At 50.7% G+C, this 22279-nt stretch overlaps 9 protein-coding genes across 9 annotated transcripts; 3 read left to right on the top strand and 6 right to left on the bottom strand.

Moving 5' to 3' along the window:
• Positions 1 to 1912: 1912 nt before the first annotated feature.
• BJX68DRAFT_264325 (NADP-dependent oxidoreductase domain-containing protein) lies at positions 1913 to 3305 on the top strand (the record flags this gene model as incomplete). Its single annotated transcript, XM_071044938.1, has 5 exons — positions 1913 to 2361; positions 2418 to 2542; positions 2605 to 2894; positions 2954 to 3229; positions 3285 to 3305. The coding sequence occupies 5 exons, from the start codon at positions 1913 to 1915 to the stop codon at positions 3303 to 3305; spliced, it is 1161 nt and encodes a 386-aa protein (XP_070901832.1).
• A 1424-nt stretch (positions 3306 to 4729) lies between these two features.
• On the bottom strand, positions 4730 to 5936 carry BJX68DRAFT_274139 (alpha/beta hydrolase). The gene has a single exon (XM_071047592.1). It carries the CDS (start codon positions 5813 to 5815, stop codon positions 4772 to 4774), a length of 1044 nt encoding a protein of 347 aa, XP_070901833.1. The 5' UTR covers positions 5816 to 5936; the 3' UTR covers positions 4730 to 4771.
• Positions 5937 to 6705: 769 nt separating this feature from the next.
• On the top strand, positions 6706 to 6923 carry BJX68DRAFT_231685 (uncharacterized protein). Its single transcript, XM_071039378.1, has one exon. It carries the CDS (start codon positions 6720 to 6722, stop codon positions 6873 to 6875), a length of 156 nt encoding a protein of 51 aa, XP_070901834.1. The 5' UTR covers positions 6706 to 6719; the 3' UTR covers positions 6876 to 6923.
• Positions 6924 to 8469: 1546 nt separating this feature from the next.
• Positions 8470 to 9570, bottom strand: BJX68DRAFT_264327 (NAD(P)/FAD-dependent oxidoreductase; the record flags this gene model as incomplete). Its single annotated transcript, XM_071044939.1, has 2 exons — positions 8470 to 9082; positions 9176 to 9570. The coding sequence occupies 2 exons, from the start codon at positions 9568 to 9570 to the stop codon at positions 8470 to 8472; spliced, it is 1008 nt and encodes a 335-aa protein (XP_070901835.1).
• Positions 9571 to 10618: 1048 nt separating this feature from the next.
• Positions 10619 to 11797, top strand: BJX68DRAFT_264328 (uncharacterized protein; the record flags this gene model as incomplete). The annotated part of the gene is made up of 1 exon (XM_071044940.1): positions 10619 to 11797. One exon carries the CDS (start codon positions 10619 to 10621, stop codon positions 11795 to 11797), a length of 1179 nt encoding a protein of 392 aa, XP_070901836.1.
• Positions 11798 to 12905: 1108 nt separating this feature from the next.
• On the bottom strand, positions 12906 to 14018 carry BJX68DRAFT_264329 (F-box protein; the record flags this gene model as incomplete). The annotated part of the gene is made up of 1 exon (XM_071044941.1): positions 12906 to 14018. One exon carries the CDS (start codon positions 14016 to 14018, stop codon positions 12906 to 12908), a length of 1113 nt encoding a protein of 370 aa, XP_070901837.1.
• Positions 14019 to 14181: 163 nt separating this feature from the next.
• On the bottom strand, positions 14182 to 16482 carry BJX68DRAFT_231687 (uncharacterized protein). Its single transcript, XM_071039379.1, has one exon. It carries the CDS (start codon positions 16314 to 16316, stop codon positions 14382 to 14384), a length of 1935 nt encoding a protein of 644 aa, XP_070901838.1. The 5' UTR covers positions 16317 to 16482; the 3' UTR covers positions 14182 to 14381.
• Positions 16483 to 18708: 2226 nt separating this feature from the next.
• On the bottom strand, positions 18709 to 19812 carry BJX68DRAFT_264331 (uncharacterized protein; the record flags this gene model as incomplete). The annotated part of the gene is made up of 1 exon (XM_071044942.1): positions 18709 to 19812. One exon carries the CDS (start codon positions 19810 to 19812, stop codon positions 18709 to 18711), a length of 1104 nt encoding a protein of 367 aa, XP_070901839.1.
• Positions 19813 to 20213: 401 nt separating this feature from the next.
• Positions 20214 to 22197, bottom strand: BJX68DRAFT_274141 (Zn(II)2Cys6 transcription factor domain-containing protein; the record flags this gene model as incomplete). The annotated part of the gene is made up of 2 exons (XM_071047593.1): positions 22047 to 22197; positions 20214 to 21984 (listed from the first exon to the last, which is right to left on the bottom strand). The coding sequence occupies exons 1-2, from the start codon at positions 22139 to 22141 to the stop codon at positions 20214 to 20216; spliced, it is 1866 nt and encodes a 621-aa protein (XP_070901840.1). The 5' UTR covers positions 22142 to 22197.
• Positions 22198 to 22279: the final 82 nt, after the last annotated feature.

Consider the following 22279-nt stretch of genomic DNA (forward strand, 5'->3'; position numbering starts at 1 on the left):
GAAATACAGCAATTGGAGTAGTAATATTAGATAGCCCCTATTTCCTTATTTAGTTTAGTCGATCCCTGTGCTTAAATAGTGCCGTTTCCCCAGTTATTCAGAATGCCAGACCTCTCAACTTTTCCAGATCCTCCACCTAGATCGACGGCTCAATCGACAGAATCTGTCGATATCGATATTCTGCGTATGTATGGACCACTGGACTGTGAGTGAAAGTATCGCTGTGACTTAGTCCATTGACGATACTAATATTTTCGTCCTTGGTGATGCCGCACATCACCATCCGACAGCATTCGGCGTGGCAAGCAACACTTGTGTCGAAGACGCATATAATCTCGCGTGGGAAGTTGCTTACGTGCCCACAGGATTTGCAGGCTGTCCGCTGCTGGATTCATACAGCAATGAGCGCCAGCCTGTCGGTGCTATGCTTGTTCAGCAGGCTAATAGCGGCCTTCGCACGCAAATCGGCGTCTGGCAATCAGTGGGCATGTTTGCTGCTACGCCGGAGGAGGGAGCAGAGGAACTTGCCAAGCTGTCTCAGGCGCGGCATGTCGCGAGAAGGTCCATAATACCATGAAGGGTATAGAGATTGAGCTTCACAGTTTTGGGGTGCCGCTTACAATCAGTGGTACGAATCAACTGCCGTCTACCTCGCGAACAAAAATCATGGCAGACCAGAATTAAAGGGCAATGCAATCTTCTAAGATCAAGTCACAACCCAGCCCGGCAGCTGACTGCCTCACGCTTGGCTGGATATCCCTACCCGTCGCAAAAAAATCTCAACGCATGGCCTAGCTGGCAAAGGCGCCTTTTGTCTGTTCACCGGGATCGGTAGTGACCGGTGGAAGGCACAGCCAAAAGACATCGCCAAATCAACGGGAATCCCCATCAATGTGTATGGTATTGGCTTCGGCCTTAACTACAGTGACGTGCATTGGGATTGGTATGATAAAGGTGGTGTGGAAAAACGGTTGCGTTCTTGTTAGGCTGGACATATTTATTGCCTAGAGATCTAAGAATTAGTCCCTAGCTATCAAGCCAAGCTCATCCATGTCTTTGACTCGATTCTCTCCAGAAAGCAGGTCGGAGCTGTGTGGCCCGGCCATTTTTGCTACTCAAATTCCATACAAGGTTATCGTAAACGATATGGGGTTCAACTTTTGAAGTGATGAATATGTTGTTGAATGCATGGATACACATTAGTGTTTCTTCAGTCATTTAATGTCTAATATCCGCCACTTAAGACAAGACTTGCTGTGAATATCTTTTTATTTTTGCAATTATCAGACCTTTCCAAGTTTGTTCACTTGTTCGTAGGCTAGGATAAAACTAGAATTGACTTACTAGATAGTGCCATGGTTCTAAGCTCCTAATTCATAGCAACCCCACACACAAGGATCCTCTGCACTAGGATTTACTCCACAAAAGGTGGAAGTCTAACGGGGGTTAGATTACTCGTTGCATTGATTAATTAAACGCTCGGGGACAGGGACGGGTTTAATAAACTCTAGAAGTGCACACAGGAGCGCAAAAGGACAGTTAACTAAATAGGTGCTTGCACCTTTTTGGCAAGGCTATTTAGTTAATAGTGCATGGGGATCAACATCCCCGCTTATCTTGAGGGATTGCAATCCAGAGACCTTCAAGTGATGTAAGATTACACTGCATGTAAGCATGCAAAACAAGCTAACACTAGCCACATTTCTCCAACGCTACTGCAGCCTGCTTATATTCTCAGCAAGTGGGGAATCTCATTGAAATGCTTATACATCATTAACGGTGGCAAGTCAACAGCCTGCAGTTATATATTGATGCCATACCACTTACTAAAAGCTGTTATCTAGTCATAATCAATATCTCGGAGAGAACTTCCCAAATTTCTTTGCTCTGCATTCAATCCTAACCAAGCACAATGTCTCTTTTTGACGCTCCTCCCAAGCCAGACACACCGCTGGGCTGGCATCGAGTGCTGTCACCAACAGCAGCTGTTAAGGTATCCCCCATCTGTCTAGGTGGTATAAGCATTGGCAATGCATGGAATGAGCTATTTGGGCGAAGGGAGGACCACTTCGCTATTCTCGATAGCTTCTTCGCACTGGGTGGCAACTTCATTGATACTGCCAACCAGTATAACTACGAGGAATCTGAAAAGCTGATTGGCGAGTGGATGGAGACACGAGGAACTCGCGATCAAATGGTTATTGCAACCAAGTACTCAGCCCCATATCGTGCTTACAACCGTGCTGCCGAGCCGATACAGAGCAATTTTGCGGGAAACTCAGCCAAGAGCATGCACATCTCCATACGAGACAGTCTGAAGAAACTCAGGACCACCTACATTGACATACTCTTTGTCCACTGGTTAGTTCTTTGTTTGCTCTGGCGACATGCGTGCCAACGATCTAACCATTGTTTAGGTGGGAGCTTGCCGCCTCGGTCGAAGAGGTGATGACCCATTTGCATGCATATGTCATGGCCCGGCAGGTTCTATACCTCGGAGTCTCTGATACCCCAGCCTATGTGGTTGCGAAGGCCAATGCCTGTACGTCTTTCGGCTCCTGTCTACTGTATTATTAATGCCTTCTGACTAACTCCATGCCATAGTTGCTCGGCAAAATGGACTTACGCCCTTTTCCGTATATCAAGGCCGATGGTGTGCCTCACGCAGAGACGTGGAATCAGAGATTATTCCCATGTGCGAAGATCAAGGCATGGCATTTATGTCATGGGGATCGCTTGGAGGCGGCCTGCTTGCAACCGCAGCAGAGCGGGAAAAAATAGAATCAGATCCAGACGCCCCAAAGGCTCCTTATGGATTCGAAAAACGCGATGCGGCGGTGTGTGACATTTTGGAGCAGCTGGCCACAGCTAAGAACACCAGCTTGCAAGCCATAGTATGTTCTACCCCTACTTCCAAAAACAAGGTCACTTGGCATGTTGACATAGACAAAAGGCATTGGCATATCTCTTCCATCAAAGTACCTATGTCTTCCCAATTGTGGGTGTGCAGACTGTAGAGCATGTTAAAGCGCTGCCAGATGCATTGCGCGTGAGTCTCTCTACAGACGAAATCGACGCCATCCAGAATGCCGCATATTTTGATCCGCTCTTCCCGAACAATTATTACTTCCCCTACGAGAATGGGAGAGGATATAGTCTCCGTCTGACTGTAGCAGATCAGAAAAACTATCGATCAGGTGCATGGATTGATGCTCCTCCGAAACAGCCAGTAAGCCAACTTTAAGCCTTTCAATTCAGAACCTCCATCCACTAACAGATTAAAGCATTATGCGTCCCGCCATTGAACCAGGCACCAAACTGTTGACTTTGTCACACAGCAATTGTTCTCCGTGGCTACAAGGGTCTGCATGAGGAAAGCTCATGACATTGCTTCTATCAAAGTTATTCTCTACGCTTTCAAAGCTTTTACTCATAGTCTGGGAATGCACTGATTGATATGGAATTAAATGTGTCAAGCCATCCCAGAGATAAAATGAATTTATTGGTTCTGAACTATGTACGGCTGCCCGCAAGATCATCAACTTCAACCTTGCGTAGATATCGGCTAGAAGCCTTCTGTCGCCATTTGCATGTCATACCACGTCTAGCCAAAAGCAACCCTGGCTTTAGCATCTTACGACGGGGGCTTGTGTAGGGGCTGTAGGGGCTCATTGACGAGTCCTAAGCCCAGGGGGTATATCCAATTATATTTCAAAGGCACCCATCGGATATGCGTGATGATTGATATGATTTGTCTGCAGATTAATGGCATCCTAATATTTATTATTACATGCTTAGTATTTAGGTTGGAATTAGCGTTCCTGTCTTGTTTGCAGCAGAATTCCTTCGACTAATTCTCATGCCTAAAGGCGAAGGCGTTTTTCACCTTAAGAAATGGCACTATTGCTTCCTAATTACAAGGATCAGATGGCTTGTCCTTTAAGCCAGCACCCTCCATACTATTTCCCGCCCCCCCCCATTCCACTAGGTTGGCCTACAACTATTGATGTGATCTGAGGGCGGATTAAATGTGGAAAAAATGTCCAAAGAAACAAACTACAGAGAAGAATGCAGGCGGCTTATATGATGCTTAGTTTGCGGAGGTTATTCTGAACGGGTCCTCTGTTGACTCAGTTTTGTGTCATTGGGCGACTCAGTGGGTAGTTACCTTTTGGGCGCTTATGCAGCTGGATTATATTCTTTATTGCCAAGCACCAATCAAAGTAGGTACTTTTAGGCAATCAAAGATCACTAGACCATCTAGGAGTAATGAACTACTGGCCAAACTGGATCATGAGAAGGCTGACGATATGGTTCTACATGGCTTGGCTGTGCTCACACAGCGACTCGGCTGATAATGCTTTCCGATTCTGAAATGCTATAGTGGTTTTGGTTGAATGTACTGTTGAATTTGAATATTTATAGCTTACTTTTAAATCCGTTATCTCACTCTAATTGACGTCTATGTATATACAAGTTAACGAAACTTTCCAGATGGGCAGCACTGCGATATTGGACGCAGAAGATAGAATTTCTACCTAAAATAGCTCTGGGGCAGCAAAAGACTACCTCGGAGCAAAAAAATACCCTGAACCATGTACTGCAGGACCAGTACGATTGCCCCAGTATTACCAACCAATCAAGTAATTAGAAGGCAATAGCTGTCTTCGTACCTTGTGCGATGAACAGCCAGGCTGCAGCAAAGGGCCCAATCAGAAGAAGTAAATGAGTGACGTGAGTTTCCATTCAATTTGCAATGAGATGCACTGTTCTAACGGAGGCTCGCCCGGAAGAATCGGGTGAGCTTATCGAAAGGAATCAGGCCCACACGATCATAGAGGTCGACGTGACCGGCACCCGGCACCCAGAACAGCTCCTTTGGTTCCTTTGCAAGTGCATAGGCGCGCTCGCTGAACTCACGCGAGTGTGCCTGGTCGCCTGAAATGAATAGAAGAGGGCGGGGCGAAATCGAATCGATATCATTGAATGGGTAGAAGTTCATGAATTTCGGGTTGCTTGTAGTTGTCCGCTGGGTCTCCAGCTCCCGCCTGGTGCCTTCGGGAATGAACTCGCCACGCGGCGTAAAGTAGAAGTCGTGGAACTCGCGGTCAACAGCGCTTGTGTTTGCCGTTATCTGACTTGGGACACCGCCGGAGTACTGGATTTCACCCCCATTCGCCTCGACCCAGCGTTGCTCGGCGGCCGCGGAGATGATCGCTTTGCGCTGCTCAAGGGTCTGTGACTTTCGTAGCCCATCGCGGTTGACAGCGCCCATATCGTACATGCTTGCCGTTGCGATAGCCTTCAGGCGCGGGTCAATCTTCGCCGCACTAATCGCGAAACCGCCGCTTCCACAAATACCAAGAATGCCAATCCGCTCACGATCAACAAAGTCCTGCGTGCCAAGATAGTCGACTGCGGCACTGTATGCCTCTGCATAGATATCCGGGGATACCCCATTGCGTGGCTCTCCGCCGCTGGCACCCCAGAAAGGAAGGTCCAACGAGACGGTGACAAAGCCTTGCTCGGCCAACTTCGTCGCGTAGAGATTGGCGCTCTGCTCCTTCACCGCACTCATTGGGTGGCCAACAATAATAGCAGGGGAGTTGATGCTGTGACTTAAATTGTTGCGGGTAAAAAGATTTCCCTGGATTGTCGTGCGGTATTGATCCTGGAAGGTAATGGGTGTAACCGTCACGATATCGCTGCGGTAGAAATTATTCGCTCCATATGACAGATTCTGTGCGCATGCTGACATCTGATGAAAGGGAAGCATCATGCCAAGGGCCGCGATAGTGTTCCTGAACAACCTCATGGTGCCTGCGGTCGATGGCGAAGGGCTAGGTAAGTATGGTGATTGGAAAAGGAAGAATGAAGAATGAAGAGCCGATAAGTCACGCAGCGTGTCGTGAACTTATAGCTGATAATTCCAATTCTGCTGCCTGTATCACTGCTAATGTTGAGCTACATCTATTGATGCTTCCATGTTTTGCAACCATATCAGGGCCGCGTGGCGCCAATGCTCTTCGCCGAGGCACTGCCGTCATGCCAAGACGTGTGATTCGCAAGAGATGAATCCATTTAGGTACAGTATGTTCCCCTGATCAACGTGAAGCATTCCTGGTTCGAACTGGTGCTGGCGTGGGTGAGCGTCGGCGAGATGAGCACTGGCCCCACGCGACTTGCAGCCTGCAGAAGCGGAAGCGTTGATCATCGCATTGTCCCGAGTACCATGGCTCCACGGCTGCAACGGGCTTATAAGTCTCTGGAACAGGAAAGGATCATCACACAGCAGTTGTAACGCCACTTCCTGAAAGGGAAGGTTTCTCGGCCGCATTGGAATTACACGTTGAAAGTATCTGGTTCAGTTTCAACATAACCTCAGGATTGCCACTCCCCAAAATCATGGACAAGTGACCAAGTCCGATCGGCCAAATTTAGTTTGTAAGCAGGTCGCATGAGCTGCTCCTGAAGGTTCCGTCATTCTCTTTATGCGACTGATCCTCGAAATGTGAGTGTTCATGTGAATCGATTAATTTGTCAGCCCTTTTCTTAAACTTCCTCTCCTTAACTTACTACGACTTGATACACTAATCAAGTCCGGAGTCATCGCTGCTGACGATTTGTAATTGCGCGAAGTTGCGCGCCTGTCATAATATAGGAAGATGCTCGATCAGAACGGATTGCTCGAAAACAAGAGGAAAGAAATCATAGCAAACATGGCAAAGAGTGTTGCAGTCACAGAAGGAACCGGGGTTTTAGGTCATACAATTGTTGACGCACTTGTCACGGCTGGCCACCACGAGGTTCTCGTGCTCAGTCGAATGGTACTACGAAAAAGTCTCTCCCTACTGATAACCTTGCGACGGTGCTAATGCCGTAGACAGGAAGGTCTGTCACAATGCAAGACAGGGCCGTCTAGCTGTCGTACCATCGCGTTGGACTACAATAATATAGACCACATCAAGCAAGTCTAATAATCTCGTGGAAAGATGAGCTCCGCATTACCGCGGTCTTAATAATCCTTAACTGGGGTGCCAATCTACTCCACAAGAATCTGAGCTGTGATACACCATTGGGAGAGGCGGTCCTCCCTTTCACTCCCTTGCTCCCGTGCCTAGAAGTATATTCTCGGATGATACATAGGAAGGCTGTTGGCTCGACTTCGCTTCCGTTCCCCCCCACTGGCTTACTTCCATCCCTGTTGACAATAAGTGGCTCTGGTATATAAATCTATGTAGCACAACTTGCAACAAGGGCGTTCCCTTTGAATTCCGCTCGAATGTCGATTTGTCATCTTAAATCCAGCGCTGGTTTTGATGGACTAGGGCTCGCAAGGCACAGATCGACCTGCCAAATCTTTACATACTTCTGAATCCATGCGGGTAATGCATCAAAGGGAGCTTGAAGATAAAGAAAGGGCAGGAGACTGGGCTCTATCGCTTCCCAACGATAACATTATACAAGCCTTCTTAAAAACGTTATGGCTTTCACTCTAGAGAGAGCACGATAATTACTAAACGTTAATATCTTGAGACACCCCTAGTATAATAGCAAGTGGCTACTCCTGCATTATACTTTAGCTGTAGTAATAAGGCGTTAGATTAGAAGAGATATGATGGAGATAGACAGAGATATCAAACAAGAGGAGCGTGAGGAAGGTAAGTACATGGTTAGTATTATCCTAAAGGTTAAAGAACAAGATATTTACTAATGTATCAGCTCTAATACACAACCTAAAAAACAACTGCATCAGTGGCGGATATAAAGTAATCCGCTCTATCATTATGTCCCTGGCCTTGGGGGCTGGTAGATGAAGATGAGGAAGCAGGGGAACGCAATACTGCCGACAATATCATGAAGCTCATCGAAGACAACTGGTGATAGTGTTAAGTATGAGATTGGGTGGGTGTCTGTGGGAGTAATAGCGACAGCGGGCGGCGACGGTTCCCCTCAGCTCCGTGTATCTTTGCCCGGAAGAGGCAAGCTGGGCGTTGAACTCTGGACTCGGGTTGAAGTAGTTGGAGTAGCAAGGTTCACTTCCAGTAGTTGCAGTAGGACACCCACCTAGTAAACACTACTGGAGATCGGGCTGATAAGGCCATCTGGGCCATCTAGGTGTGTAAAAAATGTGCTCGAATAAGCTCGTTAGGGCTCGAATAAATGGAACAGGTATGTTGTTACCACATAGTATCGGTACCATGTTCACCTCCAGCCGCCTGAGAGGAAGCGGCAAGGCTCCCGTCTGCCTTTAAAGCCCTCAGAGGAAATAAGTATAGACATGTTTGAGATTCGCTACCTTCTCAGAGGGTTAGAATCAGTGTACCACTTATGGTGTACGATATGATACGACCCTGCCCTACTCAACCCGAACGAGACACTGTATAAGCTCCACGGTCCCAATAAATATCTATTGCCTCTGTGAAGACCTCAAACCATGCCCTCCTCACTCCACCCATCTCGAGGAAATCACACAAGCGACGCATGTCCAAACCGCTCCGCCAAAAGCTGCGAAGACGCCGCAACGGCCGCATTACACCCGCTCGAAATCGCCCCAGCTACAGCCTTGTACTGCGTGACACAGTCCCCCGCCGCAAAGACTCCACGGACACTCGTCTGGTACATTGGAAAGTTGGCCACGACGTCGCCAGTCGCGGTGCCGGGACGCGGACTCGGTCCCGTTTCAACGCCGAGTTGCGCAGCGAATGGGCCCTTTGTTTTCGTGAATGGGTTATGCACGAGGAAGGTCTCGAGGGAGGTGCTGCCGTCCGCGAAAGATATTTCAATCCCCGTCGGGGTACCGGCTGTCTCGATGACGCGGAGGCACGAAATGGGCCGCGAATCGACCGTGAAGACGTTCGTGTTCGAGTCTTGAGCACCGCGGCCCTCACCCAGCGAAGAACGGATCTGGGCGGCGAGCTCTGTCGCACCGTGCGTGTAGATCGTCACGGCAGAGCTCAGGCCCGCGGCGGTTTCGGCGAGATGGATCGCCATTGGGGCGATTGATGCTGCTTGGATGGCGAGGACGCCGGAGCGGGTGGCGTGCCGGTCTTCGTAGCCTTTGCAGTAGAGGCAGTGGTAGCTGGATACATGTCAGAAATCTTACCCCTAGCAAAGGTACATAGAAGGAAAGAACAGAGGGGAGATGGGGCATAAGAGTAATTAATGTACATACATTCTCTTCACCCACCCCTCTTTATACCCGGGTATATCAGGGAAAACATCCTCAGACCCCGTCGCAAGGATAACCTTCCTCCCCCGCCAGATCCTCCCGCTCGCATCCGCAACTTCGAACAGCGAGTCATTGATTTTGCGAGCGCTGGTGAGCGTGACATCAACGATTTCGACGGTATCGTAATGCTCCTGGATCTCGGCTCTCGCTTTCGCCCGGAATTCAGCTGGATTCTTGTGGTCCCACGTTGGGATCATGTGCATGTGCTCGGCGGCCCCGTTGCGGTAACTGCCCGAGTCGAACAGGGCTGCTGTGTGCTGCTGGCGGACGAGGGTTAGAGCTGCGGTTAGGCCTGCGGGGCCGCCGCCGATGATTAGGACGTCGACGGGGGAGGACATGGTTGTAGTTGTCGATGTCGAGGATCAATGATGCAGCAATTGACGGAAGAGTGGGAGAGAAATACAAACAAAAGGCGGGTAACTAGCGGACTGGGGGATAACTGGGGGCGCAGTCTGCCAGCTTTAAGCCTGTTGGATCTCACTGTTTGCACCCCTAGACGCCTTACATCTGACTCGTTGGGCTGGCGCTGATCGAGGACGGAGGACGGTGTCTGGGCGCCCAGAAACTACCTACGCTACTAATACGCGTTCACCATTAGGAGGGCTTACAAGGTAGCCTCCACGTTGGGTATACGTACTGCAAGTCTGGGGCTCCACCCCTGCAAACGCCAACGCCAAGCTACCCTTCCCTCCCCTCAGGTAGGCTGATGTCAGAACTTGGAAGCAGGAACACAGTCGCTGCCGAATCCCCATCAGCCATCAGCCATCAAACAAACGAGATGCTCGACCAACCAAGCCCATCATCCGAACCCTATTCATCACCATACACCGTGTATAGCAAGGATCCATTCAGAAACTCTCACTCACAGCCATAATATACCAGCAAAAACGGCCCAACACATGCACCTTATCTATTACTCCCGACTACCCTCTGATATAACCGATCAGACTTTGGTCGGCATTGGTGAGCTCCAAGGTTGGTTAATCAAGTGATCGCTATCGTACGTACTTTAGCTTCAGCCGCCACGCCATCGATAAAGGCGCTCATTCGTCCTTCGGTAACGTGTGCAGTCATTCCTCGGGTCTCCTGGTATCAAGCTTTGTGGATCCAAGTCTCCCTAGGGCTCACGCAGTGAGATCCAGAGCAGCGGAAGTAAATGGCTTGGCTTTGACCGCTGACGTCGACTCTTCCGGAGGAGCGGCACTGAAGGTTGCTTTATAGTTCCAGTCGGAGACTTTGTTCGTTGGGGAGATGCGCGTCATTAGGTCAGGCGAAAGCTTAAGCGGATGGGATTTCCGCAGAGAAATTCTCCTGTGTCTACCAAGGTTTCTTCCTCTGTGACACTGCATCGTCTTAAGAAAGAGAAGCGCTAGTTCAGCATCAGCTATGGCGGGCTGTATCACCAGGGCATTTCGCTATGTGGGAAACCGACTCTTCGACCGGCGAGTGGAAGCATGGGACAAGGGTCTAGCTATCGACAAGGCCACAAAGGACACTGAGCGTCTCTCTAAAGACAATGGTCCCACAGACAACGAGCATCCATCTGCAGACGAGGGCCCCGAAGCCCCCGACAGCCGCAGCCACCTCTACTCTCGGCTCGAAGAGTTGCCGCTCGATATCTTCGTCCTCATCACCCCAAACCTCCCCGTCGTGACCAAAGCGTGTCTCGCTCTTTCCTGCAAGGCGTTTTACGGACTCCTCCGCTCTGCCCTCGACGACAAGAGCCTATCCTGGCCCCGACTTCTAGCAAGTCCGTCCCCCTGCCGCGAAGCATTCTTCGGCAGCGCACTATACCTCCCTCGGAATCAGCTCCTGCTCAAGCTCGAGGACGACCGCTGGCTATACTGCTCTAGTTGCCTTAAGCTCCATCCACACGGCCACTTTCCAAGGGGGGCATCAAGGATCCCGCCGTCTGAGCGGTCTTGTATCAAAGTTCCTTTTGGCGGTATTGTTGATCTGTGCGCTTGCCTGGCTCTGACTCATTCACATGGCGCCCGGCTGGCAGAGTGGATAGAGACAGGAAGACCAGGGGATGGCCTGCATCAAAAAGTCCAGCGGGAATTCGAGTTGAAAGTGCTCAACGATAACCGGCGAGTGTTGGTTCATGAATGTTCGGTAACCTGTCAACCTGCCGCCTTCGTTGCACTCACCGCGATGGTGACCGTCAATGCCAACAGCCATCTCGTGGTCAAAACGCGATATGGCGTATCCTGGTCAAAGCCGTGCAAGGATATCGAACACGATCGAGTCTTCTACTTCCGGCCCTATCAAGCGCCCCGCAATACCGCGCCCGTAGCTCTCTGCCCGCACACCAAGGCCTTCTTTTGGTCTTACGGGCGTTACTATCCCTACCTGCCCGACCAATCGCGCAGAGATACGTGTGGCGTGTGTGATACAAAGATCCGCTTGCTTGGCATCACAGATGATGGCCTCCACTCTGTCATCCAGAGCGAACGCGACTTGGGCCTTATGCAAAATGACCGAAGTGAGGACTTCTGGGAGTGGGACAATTATGAGCGCTGGCATCGGGCTTCTCGGTTCCCAGGAAATGATTTGGAGAACTGACAGGAGGTGGAAGGAACCCGAGAGAAAGCTCAGGCATGGGAACGACATCCTGGGCATGATGCGTCAATTTCTGTTGGATCTACATCAGGAATCAGCAATGAAGACCATCAAACTCGTATTCTGTGCTCATCATACGTAAAACTATCCAAGGCACCTACAGCTGTCGTACAAAGCATGAGCCCCAACGAACAAACCACGTCTAGCTCGCACGTCACCCTGTCTTTAGATCAAACCCCGTTAGACCAATAATAGCCAACCAGGTTATGCCGCACATATACACGGTTGTCAAGGTGTGAGATGTTTCGAGGTCATGGGGGGCAGGTGCGGCATTTCGGCAAAATCGGGAGAGGTGATGTCTGCACAATCTAGGCAAACGCTTTTGAGGGTCTTGATCTTCTGAGAAGTGGTGAGATGCGAAGTGCAACGAATGCGGAAGAATGGCTCCAGTGATTATCAAGCCCCTCACAGGAGCCAGTCCATCCCAAAGAGGAATAAAGCGACGAAGAAAGTCAAGCTGTTCCAAGCAAGTTCGGCAATTCTTAGAGTCATGGTGATTTTGGGTTATACTTACCTTTGGACTGGAAGTACTACGTGATCGAACGAGATCGATCTTGAGGAGAAGAAGAGGGAGATGGAGGGGCCGGAGACGCAACAGATCATGAGTGCATCTCCGACTCAACGGGAAGGAACGATCGCGGCTCTGGGCAACGATAGCAACAATAGCAACAATCCTCAAGTAGCAGGCCCGTCTTATCTCGACTGAACAGGAAGGGGCAAGGCAAAGCTCGAAACCGCAGTACATACTATTTCTGGGCATGATTAGTCGCACCGCGGACACCTCAGTCGTTGCTGCAAAATGACAGGAAGGCGCTCAACTTTGTATATCATGGATGCTGCTAGAGCGCTGCTTCGCGAATAGTGGACCATTGTTAGGATTGAGATAATAAAAGGACGCAATGGCCAAATTCAGAATGATCTGGCCGTCAAATCACAAGCTATATATTGAGCGCCAGATCTGTAGACACCAAGTAACCAAGAAGACACAAGATGCTAGTACATGGATGCGAATAGAGAAGGATTCACACAAAGAGCCTAATCCAAGTCATATTTAATACCAATCTTCAGAAGGATACCATCTCGTCAACATTGCATTGTATGGTATCCGAGATTTTCTAAACCACCGATCGAATCCACCTAGATTCCGTACCCCTTGCACGACCCAGTAGAGACCATCACCGGTACAACCAAGTAGATATGGGACCGTGCCACAACTGAAGCAGCAATCCCACGACTCAATAAAGTGCCTGTATACCCAACCGAGGGCGTGAAGATGTGGACAGAGCATTACGGGCGAGGCATTGTAGGATGCCCGCTCGTCGTTCTGGTGGATCACCATGGAGGTCTCTTCGATCGGAAGTCTGTGCGGTGTCGCCCAGCGGACATGGTATCTGGTGGTCACTACCAAGCTATCGAACCGGTCGAGCGTCACCTCCATCACGAGACCGATGAATGCGTCCGAGTGTCCGGTGACTGAGCATGTGTGCAGGAGCAGTCGTCTGCCGTGGTAATCTTGAATTCGAAAGCACTCGCGGATGCTTCGGTGGAGAGTTGGACAGGCTCCAGTCTGTAGCCATTTGACTAGCCGACTGCCATCCGCAGCGGTCAGAGCGAGACAGGCGCATAGGTCGACAATGCCCCAGGGTTTCGTGCCGCAGTATCGGAGTATTGGACGCGTGGATTTGGAGTGGGGGAGGAAGCGGGTCGTTGGGTGAAGCTTGAGACACGAGGAGCAGTACAGCCAATGACCGTCCTCAAGTTGAATCAGGAGCTCGTTTCTTGGATGGTCTGGCTGGGGTTCAAGCAAGCTTGTATCGCGTGCTTGTGGAGCTAGTAGTCGAGGCCAGGCGAGAGACTCTTTGTCAAGGACGGAAGAGAACAGTCTGTAGAAAGACTTGCAGGTAATTGCAAGACAGGCCTTGGAGGCAAGAGGTAGCTGTGCGTATATTATCACCAGGATGTCGACTGGAAGATCTAGTAGGGGGGGCCAAGATGATTCGTCGTCAGCAGATAGACGCTGGTAGCCCTCTCCCACGCTCGATACCGCGTTCTCTTTCTGTGAGTCCATCTCGACAACGAGGGGGTTGGAGTACGAAGCGGTCCAATGCGCAGAGGTGGTCTGGGAAGTTTGTGGGGAAGTTATAAAAGAATCTCCAGAACCCATTTTGTCAGTGCAAGAGTCAAAGCCCTTTTTGCCAGGTTTGTGATCTTTCGCACTTGCAGTAAGATGAGACAATAAAAGATCCAAGTTTAGGAAATGCAGAGGGGTTCATAAACTTTTTTTACGTCCCACTATAACTCGCCAAATTGTGTGGCCTGATGACGGTGGTACAAACCTTGAGCGGTTCTGAAACTTGGTATGGTTTTTATTTTTTCCAAGCCTTTAATGTGCACCTCCTCGCTTGAGTGATAGAGCCAAGGGTTTGGAAGTAATGCATGATAATGCGAGATATCCCTTGTTGCGCCCAAGCCGTTATTAATCTCATGGGGTTGACTAATTTGTATGCATCTAGGTTCACACCCAGGCCTACTCTTCAACCTTCTGCAACGGAAAGCTGTGCCAGGCATGCCTCCATCCAGACAAATGCTCATTCAAAGGCCAGAGACTCGCAAAGGCCTTAGCAAAGTCAAACAGCTCCGTGCTGGATTCCCCTTCCTCTCTGCGCTTCCGTCTCTCGACGTTTAGTTCCTTGACGACGACCCCAAGCTCATCTGCATTACGCGGGACGATGAGGCACTTCCACTGACGCTTCATATACCGAGCGACATCGCCTAGTATACCTGTCACGTTGATTCCGATATCCAAAGACACAGTCTCAATACGGCCCTCCGAGGCGATCAGACGAGCTATTTCCTCTGCGAGTTTCTCATCAATGGCCATGTTGATGAATATCTGGCGGACGTGCTCGCTGTCTCGTTCGAGTGACCGCTCGGGAAGTCCCACCTTGACCGGATTGTAGATGTCGAGTTGCAGCGACACGTGCCTAACTTTCGGGAGCGCACCGATGGCCCGGTATATTTCCTGCTCTTCCTTATCGCCGCTGCTGCGTTTGACTTGAAGTCTGACATCGCGCAGGTTAGGGCAGTATTTGCCTATTGCTTGGATGTTGTTTGGTGTGATGAGGAACTGGTGGAGGCGGCGGTTCTCTGAAGGATACAGGGATAGCGTACGTAAGGATCGCCCATAGTGCTTTAGGACCGCCGCGAATGTCTCCGCAGACCACGGCCCAGTGAGATGCAGGGATTCAAGGCGAGGAAGACTTTTGAGAAAGGTGGCGACTGCCCGATCTACCGGCGAGGCGTCAATGGAATGCCGGTCATTGAACACATCTAGCGCAAGAACTTTTAATGAACTCAAGTCGCATAGCCGAGCTCTCGCGAGGGTACCTCTGCGCGCGCGCCAGAGCTGAAGGTTGCGAAGGCGCGAGAAGTCAATAGCTTTCTCCCAGGATTCCAGGCGCTCTTCATTGACGGGATCGAGACTCAGGCTCTCCAGTTCGCCGGGGCCGATCTCGTCGTTGAGCTCATCTCCGAGGATATGTTGGCGGCTTGAGACTCTAGTCATTGTTCGGTATGCAAATCCAGGCCCGCTGTCGATTATGTGGACATGCTTTAGGCTCGGCGTTAGCGCTCGCACCATCCACTGGACGGCATCCTCGTTGGACTCGCGATGAGGGTCGTCATAGGCGACGGGCACAACAACGCTGGTCAGACACGGCGAAGTCGCTAGCCTGTATTCATTTTCGTCGACGCAGCCTTCCTTCAGTGCATCACATGATTGCAGGCCAGTATCCCCCTCGGAATCATGCCCTGGTTCGTCGTCCTCGTCCTCGTCCTCGCCCTCGTCCTCATCGTGATCAGATTCAGCACTGCTTAGCCGCGGCGGATCAAATGCCTTGATATGCAACTGGCACCCCGGATTCCCATGCAAAACATCCAACAAGGGTTGTGGAAACCATCTCTCACATGCCCACACAACCTCCTTCAACCCAGTCAATTTCCTGAGCAATGCCGCGACCTCCTTCCAAGGATCATCGCTTAGCTCTTCCTCAACCCCAAGGTGATAGAACCGTCCACGGAGAATATCGTCATAGACCTCCCCACGGCGCGTGAGTTCATCTTCCCCTTGATCGTGCTCAACGATCACCTTCGGTAGCGGATTCCCGCCATCCCCTTGTTCTTCTGCTTCATCAGCAGGCGTAGCAAGGCGCCCAGCGATGGTCAATTCCCGGACAAACCCGAACGCTGAATTCCGTTCAAGGATGGCATTCCACGACTCAATCTCGGCTTCCAGGTTTTTGAGGGATGAAACGCGCACTGTGATCGCGCGGAACCGGTTCTTTGATGCTGCATTGCAGCGCTTGCTCGTTTGCGAGAAAGCGTAAAGACTCTGTTTAAAGTCGGCGAGGTCGGATGCGATGATTTCGAGGGTTTCCAGTGGAAGGGATGTAAGAGTGACCATTATGCGGGGTGTTGATCAGTCGGTACGCGTAATGCTATTCGAGGTCGCCCCGCCAAAGAACGAACATGGCCATTTCGGGCGGCAATTCTGGATCAGCAATCTCAATCTCTAAGGATGTTGATGCTAGAGCCGCGAAGTGCTTGAGGTTGATCGCGACCGTTCTCCGTGGACCAGATTGACCGATGGTAAACAGTGAGGGGACTTGGAAGGTGAAGATCTGGTCCCGACGGAGATACTGAGCCGGTTAAGTCCGTAGAACGCCTCAGGCAGCAAAATGCTTATCTAATCTTCCTTTATAGAACTCTCTGTTGTGTTCCTCGACAACCTTTCAACAAGGCCTCGGTGTACGTTGCAGTTGCAGAAAAGAATGGTGCGTTATGTCAGACTCCGGCGTACCTTTTGCCCTGTCTATCTGTCTTTCAATCACATTGGCTCACAATCCCTTTGAGGCTTCTTCAGAATCACCGATTCGGTTCTTCCCAGCGGCGAAGCTCCACCAAGACCCAGATTCGTCTGCGCATCAATTGAGTCGAAGAGTATCAAGTGTATAAGAGTTGCTGGAAAATGTCGAGAAACATGAGCCTGGAGTTTATCATCCTGCTATGATCGAACATACTGCACGAGCAGTACGACATTATTGCAAGCTTGGATATGGAGGCTTTTCGACTGTCTGGCTTGGCTATGATTCTAGAGCGAGACGCGCTGTTGCACTCGAGACGAACATCAACAAACCAAGTTCACGCTACATCAAAGCACTTAGGACCCTCTCCTGGCCATTTGTCCAACCTGGTGTGGCCACAATTCCTGCTTTCCTGTCTGAGTTTGAGATGCGGACAGTGCTCCCTTAGCCGCCTGTTTCCCAGCTCCAGAAATTCTGGTGCAACATATACTCATTCAAAGAAATCTATTTATGGAATGTTGGAATTATGGCCGTCTGTATGTTTGGTACATCCCGCGTCGCCGTCCTACAGGCTGCCCGGGCTGACAACATGTATTCTATCAGATAGTCATTTTTACAATATTATAACAATAGCCCCCAGAAGACCTGATGAGCGCGTGACCAAAGAGATTCACAAAGAATAGCTAACCTAGGTAAGCCACAAATTCGACAATGGGATTGAGAACCTCAACTAATCATTTGTACTGATACAATCCTCTGTCGTTTTCTTTCTCTTCGGCAAAGCACGCTGAAACGTTTCACATTCAGAAGCTCACCTGTCCTGAGAGGGTCTGACGACGCCCTTTCCGCTTCAGAACTCTGACTCGGCGAAGACATCCTCAGCACGCGTTCCAGAATCAGTTTATTACCTCAATCGAGCCTTTAATTGTTTGACGCTGAATGTCTGGAGGCTCACCATCGCGATCTAAGAGTCGTGGAAATGAATGATCTCTTATCGCTGAGTACGTACTTGAGGAACAAACACAAGCGCAGCAAATCGATTTTGAAGTGATGGACAAGTCAAGACGCATGGCCACACCGGATTTTGAGGTGATGCATACTCGAGACACATGCTTAACCATATATTGTATATTATGGGTTTGCCAATAGGCTTACTTCTTAATAAAATGTTTCCATGGACTCTGCTACTCGCTTTCTCCTCCAAAACCGGTGACCTGCACAGCAATTTGAGCTGATCGTACGCGCCGCTGCGGGCGACTTCTCCCTGAGGTCCAAGGGCTCCTTCTCCTATACCTCTGCAGCCTCCATCGCACCTGCCGCAATAGCGATCAGAGAACCACCGGTGTAAACACTGCGATCAGTTCTTGTCGAGGTCTTGTTTTCCTTTCCTCACCAACCTACTTACTGGTAAGTAACTCCCATCCTTATCATGGTAGCTCCATTGCTAATTTCAATCGCCCAGTTGGTGACATCCAACATACATAGTATGTTTCCTGTCAAGGAGTGGAACAAGCACCTGTGGCCTTCCCTGTGGCCGCAGGGACCCGAGTGCCTTGATTCCACTCCAGACTTTCTGTGTCCAGTTCAGAGGGAGATAGAGGACGAAATCAACGACTATTTCCTCTGGATGGAGGAGGGTTTGTTGCCTGCTCCTCTGAACTGGACACGGGAGGCGCAGGACGCGGTGACCGAGTGATCGGTCATCGTGGGATGTCGCCGACTGGCCCCCATCTGTTTGGACTTGGACCGGAGCGGCCACTCTGGTCTGGGGAGGATGCGGGCACCAGCGCCGGGCTCGCACTTCTACGCAGTGCTGGTGACTAGTAGCCTTCGGGTGAAGCTAAGACGAGCCCACCAAGGTAGGTCAACGGTAAGTACTATTGTCCAACAAGATTCTCATTTTGCATTCGGTCTCTGGGATAAAGCTCACGTCTCGGCGTCTAGTATCAAGTCAAACTTATCTTCTGCCGCCGCATTTTCCTCTTCCTCCATTCACTCGTCCTCGACCCTATAATCACCATGCTCTATGCGGCAGTGTCTCGCCCACACATTGTCTGCAGGCCAATTCACCTTCCCGAGCGGCCGATAGAAGTTGACAACCACGTATTCATCACCAGAATCTCCCCGATTGAAGTTCGGTGCATGAATTCTCGCGCCACATGGCATAAGCACCATCTCCCGTCGAGCCCGGACATGCTCCAATAGCTCGAGATTGGGCCACGGAAATAGCTTTAAAGACTTATCACAATCAGATACATTACCCTGTATGACATATCTCCCTATCATCGCCACCGACTCCCCTGCGACGAGCCTTTGCCTCTCACATCCCTTGCCGCTCGTAAGCAGCCCCATAGTGAAGTCCACAATGATACCCGGCTTGTCGAGCACACGGCACTGATGCCAGATTCCCGTATCCCCATTCTTGTCAATACTTATCTGAAATGTCTCGGTCGGAGGTCGAGGCTCACGCCGAGAGCCACGTAGACCGCCCCTCAGATCTAATCCTTGCAAATTGGGCTCATATTTTGCAGCTACCTTGCGTAGATACTCCGCGATCTTATTCCGGTCCCGAAACGTCAGGGAAAAGCAGGGACATAGGTCAATGATTCCGGCGTTTGGCATGCAGCGCCGCTCAAGTGGTGGCTTGCCACGCTCGAACCAGGAGAATTCGCGTTTCGGATGGAGGTGGAGACATGCAGCACAGTATTTCCAGCGATTATCTTCGAGGCGGATGAGGAGGGTTGTTCGTGATGAAGTTTCTATGGTTGTTGTTGTTGCGTTGGCCGGGTCACTTCCCCGAGGCTGGGGATCGGCATGAGGACGAGACTTCAGACGAGGAAAGGCGAACTCGCGGCGGTTGAGGACGCCTGTGGAGACGAATGTGTTATGGAACTTCTTACAGGCGAGGAGGAGGCAAACTTGGTCGATCGGCGATGGGACCGAGTTGAAGATTTTGTGGAGGATGGCCTCTGGAAGACTCAGGATCGCGGGGTCTCGCTGATAATCCGCAAATGGATTCACCGTGACTTCTCTAAGGAACGCACATACACATTCATAGAGAGAGGTAGCTTCTGGCTTCGTCGGTGTCTTGGACATGGTGTATGAACGCAACTGCTGTGGAACGGCCAAGGGTACGAGGCAGAGGTATGTCGAAAGAGATCCAGGACATGAAGGAGAGCTTGACTGACATGATGACACGTCAAAAGGTCAAATTGATGCGAAGCTTAACCTTAATCAAGGTCATTGGGACGTGACTTCCTAATTCCACGGCTACGGAAGGCTCCCTGGTGGTGCCAGCCCCATTTCTCTATTTCAACCAACTAGAAGAGCACTTCATGGCAGAGAAGACATGCCTACGTTGCCTAGATAGAACTTGGTCGAGGTGATTGGGTTTCTTTACTCGGTTTCCAAGTCAGATAATCCTACCCTACCCGTCAATCCGCGGAATTTCCTGATTCATTGCATTCTCGCAGTATCATGAGAGGACCACTTGTCTGCTAAATCACTAAAGACTCAACATACACCCCCTCCCGCGCACAGAAAGTATACGTGATATCCGCCCTACCTCCTCCACCAGCTTCAACAACAAAAGACAAAGCCTGTACCCTCCGCCCCGCAGGAATATCCGCTGCACTCTGTACCAACTCCGCCTGCCCTTGCCCCTTTTCCTCTCCGTTCCCACCCTCTTCAATTTTAATAACCCGCTCAACAACCCTCGCAGTCACGACGCTATCCCAGATCGCCTCGCGGATGCGGTGCCGTCGCAGGATGTTCAAGGCGTCGCGGCGGACGACGGGATGTCGGCATTTGACGCCGATGATGTAGAGGACCGGGACGATTCCGATTTCTGGCGTAAATGCTGGGGTTGCGGTTGCGGTCGCAGTTGCAGTTGCAGTTGGGGCTGCCTTACGGCTAGGGTTGTTGATCAACGACGACGAGCCCGAGTACGAAGACGAAGACGCCGCCACGGCACCCGCTAGAGCGACGCATTGCTCGAACTGCGGCGTGTACTTGTCGTACTCTATTTCCCTGCCTGGTCCGGCGGTGCTCACAAGAATACGTGCGATGGTATGTTGCAGGCGCAAGAGTGATACGAACGAAGAGCGGCTTTCCGATTCCATCATTCTATCGAGGTTACCCCCTTGTGCGAGTAGCATGTTCTCGAAGAGGGCGGACCACGTTTCCAACTCCGTGAGAACTACATCCCCAAGTGAAGACGGTAGCGGCGGCATCTTACCCAGTGGAGACACCTGCTGTCCCGTATTGCACAGCCTCACTACGCGCGCGACGAGAATCTGGAGCGTGTCGGCGGCGTGGTCAAGAGAGCAAAAGGCACTGCTGTCATTGCTATTATCGCAGAGTAGCGGGAGCTGCTGAGAAGACATGAATATCTCTTCTTCTTCTTCTTCTTCTTCTTCTTCTCGGATATCAGCCGGCGTCCAATCAACCATAAACGTGACGGCCTGCATGTCGAGACGGCGGATCTGTCTTGCGACTTGGCAGATCAGGGATCGAGTTTTTGAGGGCTGGACAAAGTCGTCATGGCCATGGCCATAGTGCAGTGTGTCCTTGTTGATCGTGCGCGCCAGCTCCATACCCCCGCGCAGGTGCTTGACTGCTTGTACGTCGTTGCCCGCCAGATGATCGAAGCAGATAAAAAGGTAGCAGACCAGAAGAGTGATAGCCGTCGCGTGGATGCCGTCGCCAACTTCCTGAGTTAGAAGAAGCTCAATGGCCCGGTTATAGTAGAACAAGGGCGCTTTATCCGGCGATCCATCTTCCAGTTTGGAGTCTGAGCATTGAGGCCGACCATTACAATCCAGATACTTCCGCTGGATTAGTGCGAGAGCAACAGCGGCAGAACGCACTGCTGGCACGGTCTGGGAGAAGAACATGAGTGTCTCCCGCCAGGATTGGCACGGGTTGTATTCGTTCAGACGCTTGATGGAATGGTACTCGAAGAAACGCACTGCTTCTGCGTGTCCTGGCTCGGTCATTGGTAGGACCATGAAGGGTTCGAGGTTCTGCGGGATGAGGCCATGGCCTGGTTTTGGTCTTGGTTGAGACGTTCGGGTGATGGTGCATGAGTGGCAAGTTTTGTCGCAGCTCTCCACTGTGTCGGCCTTTCGGTTGCAATGACGACCTGAGGTCTTGGTGTTTTCGATCTTGAGAGCGTGGGGCATTTCATTGTACCCGTCACACGTCCGACCGGTAGAACTGCATCTCAAACATGAAGGCCGAGATAAGTCGCATTTTATCCTTCTTATTCTGAGGTTGAGCGTCAGTCTCGGGGGTCCTCGAACAATCAACGGGACAATATCGATACTGACTTGCACGTCCTACAGCCGAGTCTTGATTTTGGAGCGGACCTGCGCGGCTTTTTTCTCCAGGCGTGATTGGCCATCTTGGTGTTCTTGTCCATCATGTTGGCGTTAACTGAGCGCAATTGAAGACGATGGTGGGAACGGTATGGAATTGAGATTGCTCGCAAAGAAGACCGATAGATGGAAATACCATGCATGCATTATAACTTCTCATTTAGACGACTGCCTAAATCCATAAA

Source organism: Aspergillus pseudodeflectus (assembly GCF_044049435.1).
Source record: "Aspergillus pseudodeflectus strain CBS 756.74 chromosome Unknown BJX68scaffold_10, whole genome shotgun sequence".
NCBI lineage: Eukaryota > Fungi > Ascomycota > Eurotiomycetes > Eurotiales > Aspergillaceae > Aspergillus > Aspergillus pseudodeflectus.

What these genes read in the sequence shown, in the direction of transcription:
- BJX68DRAFT_274139 (XM_071047592.1), bottom strand. Translation starts at nt 5,815, where the DNA reads ATGAGGTTGTTCAGGAACACTATCGCGGCCCTTGGCATGATGCTTCCC.
- BJX68DRAFT_231685 (XM_071039378.1), top strand. Translation starts at nt 6,720, where the DNA reads ATGGCAAAGAGTGTTGCAGTCACAGAAGGAACCGGGGTTTTAGGTCAT.
- BJX68DRAFT_231687 (XM_071039379.1), bottom strand. Translation starts at nt 16,316, where the DNA reads ATGGTCACTCTTACATCCCTTCCACTGGAAACCCTCGAAATCATCGCA.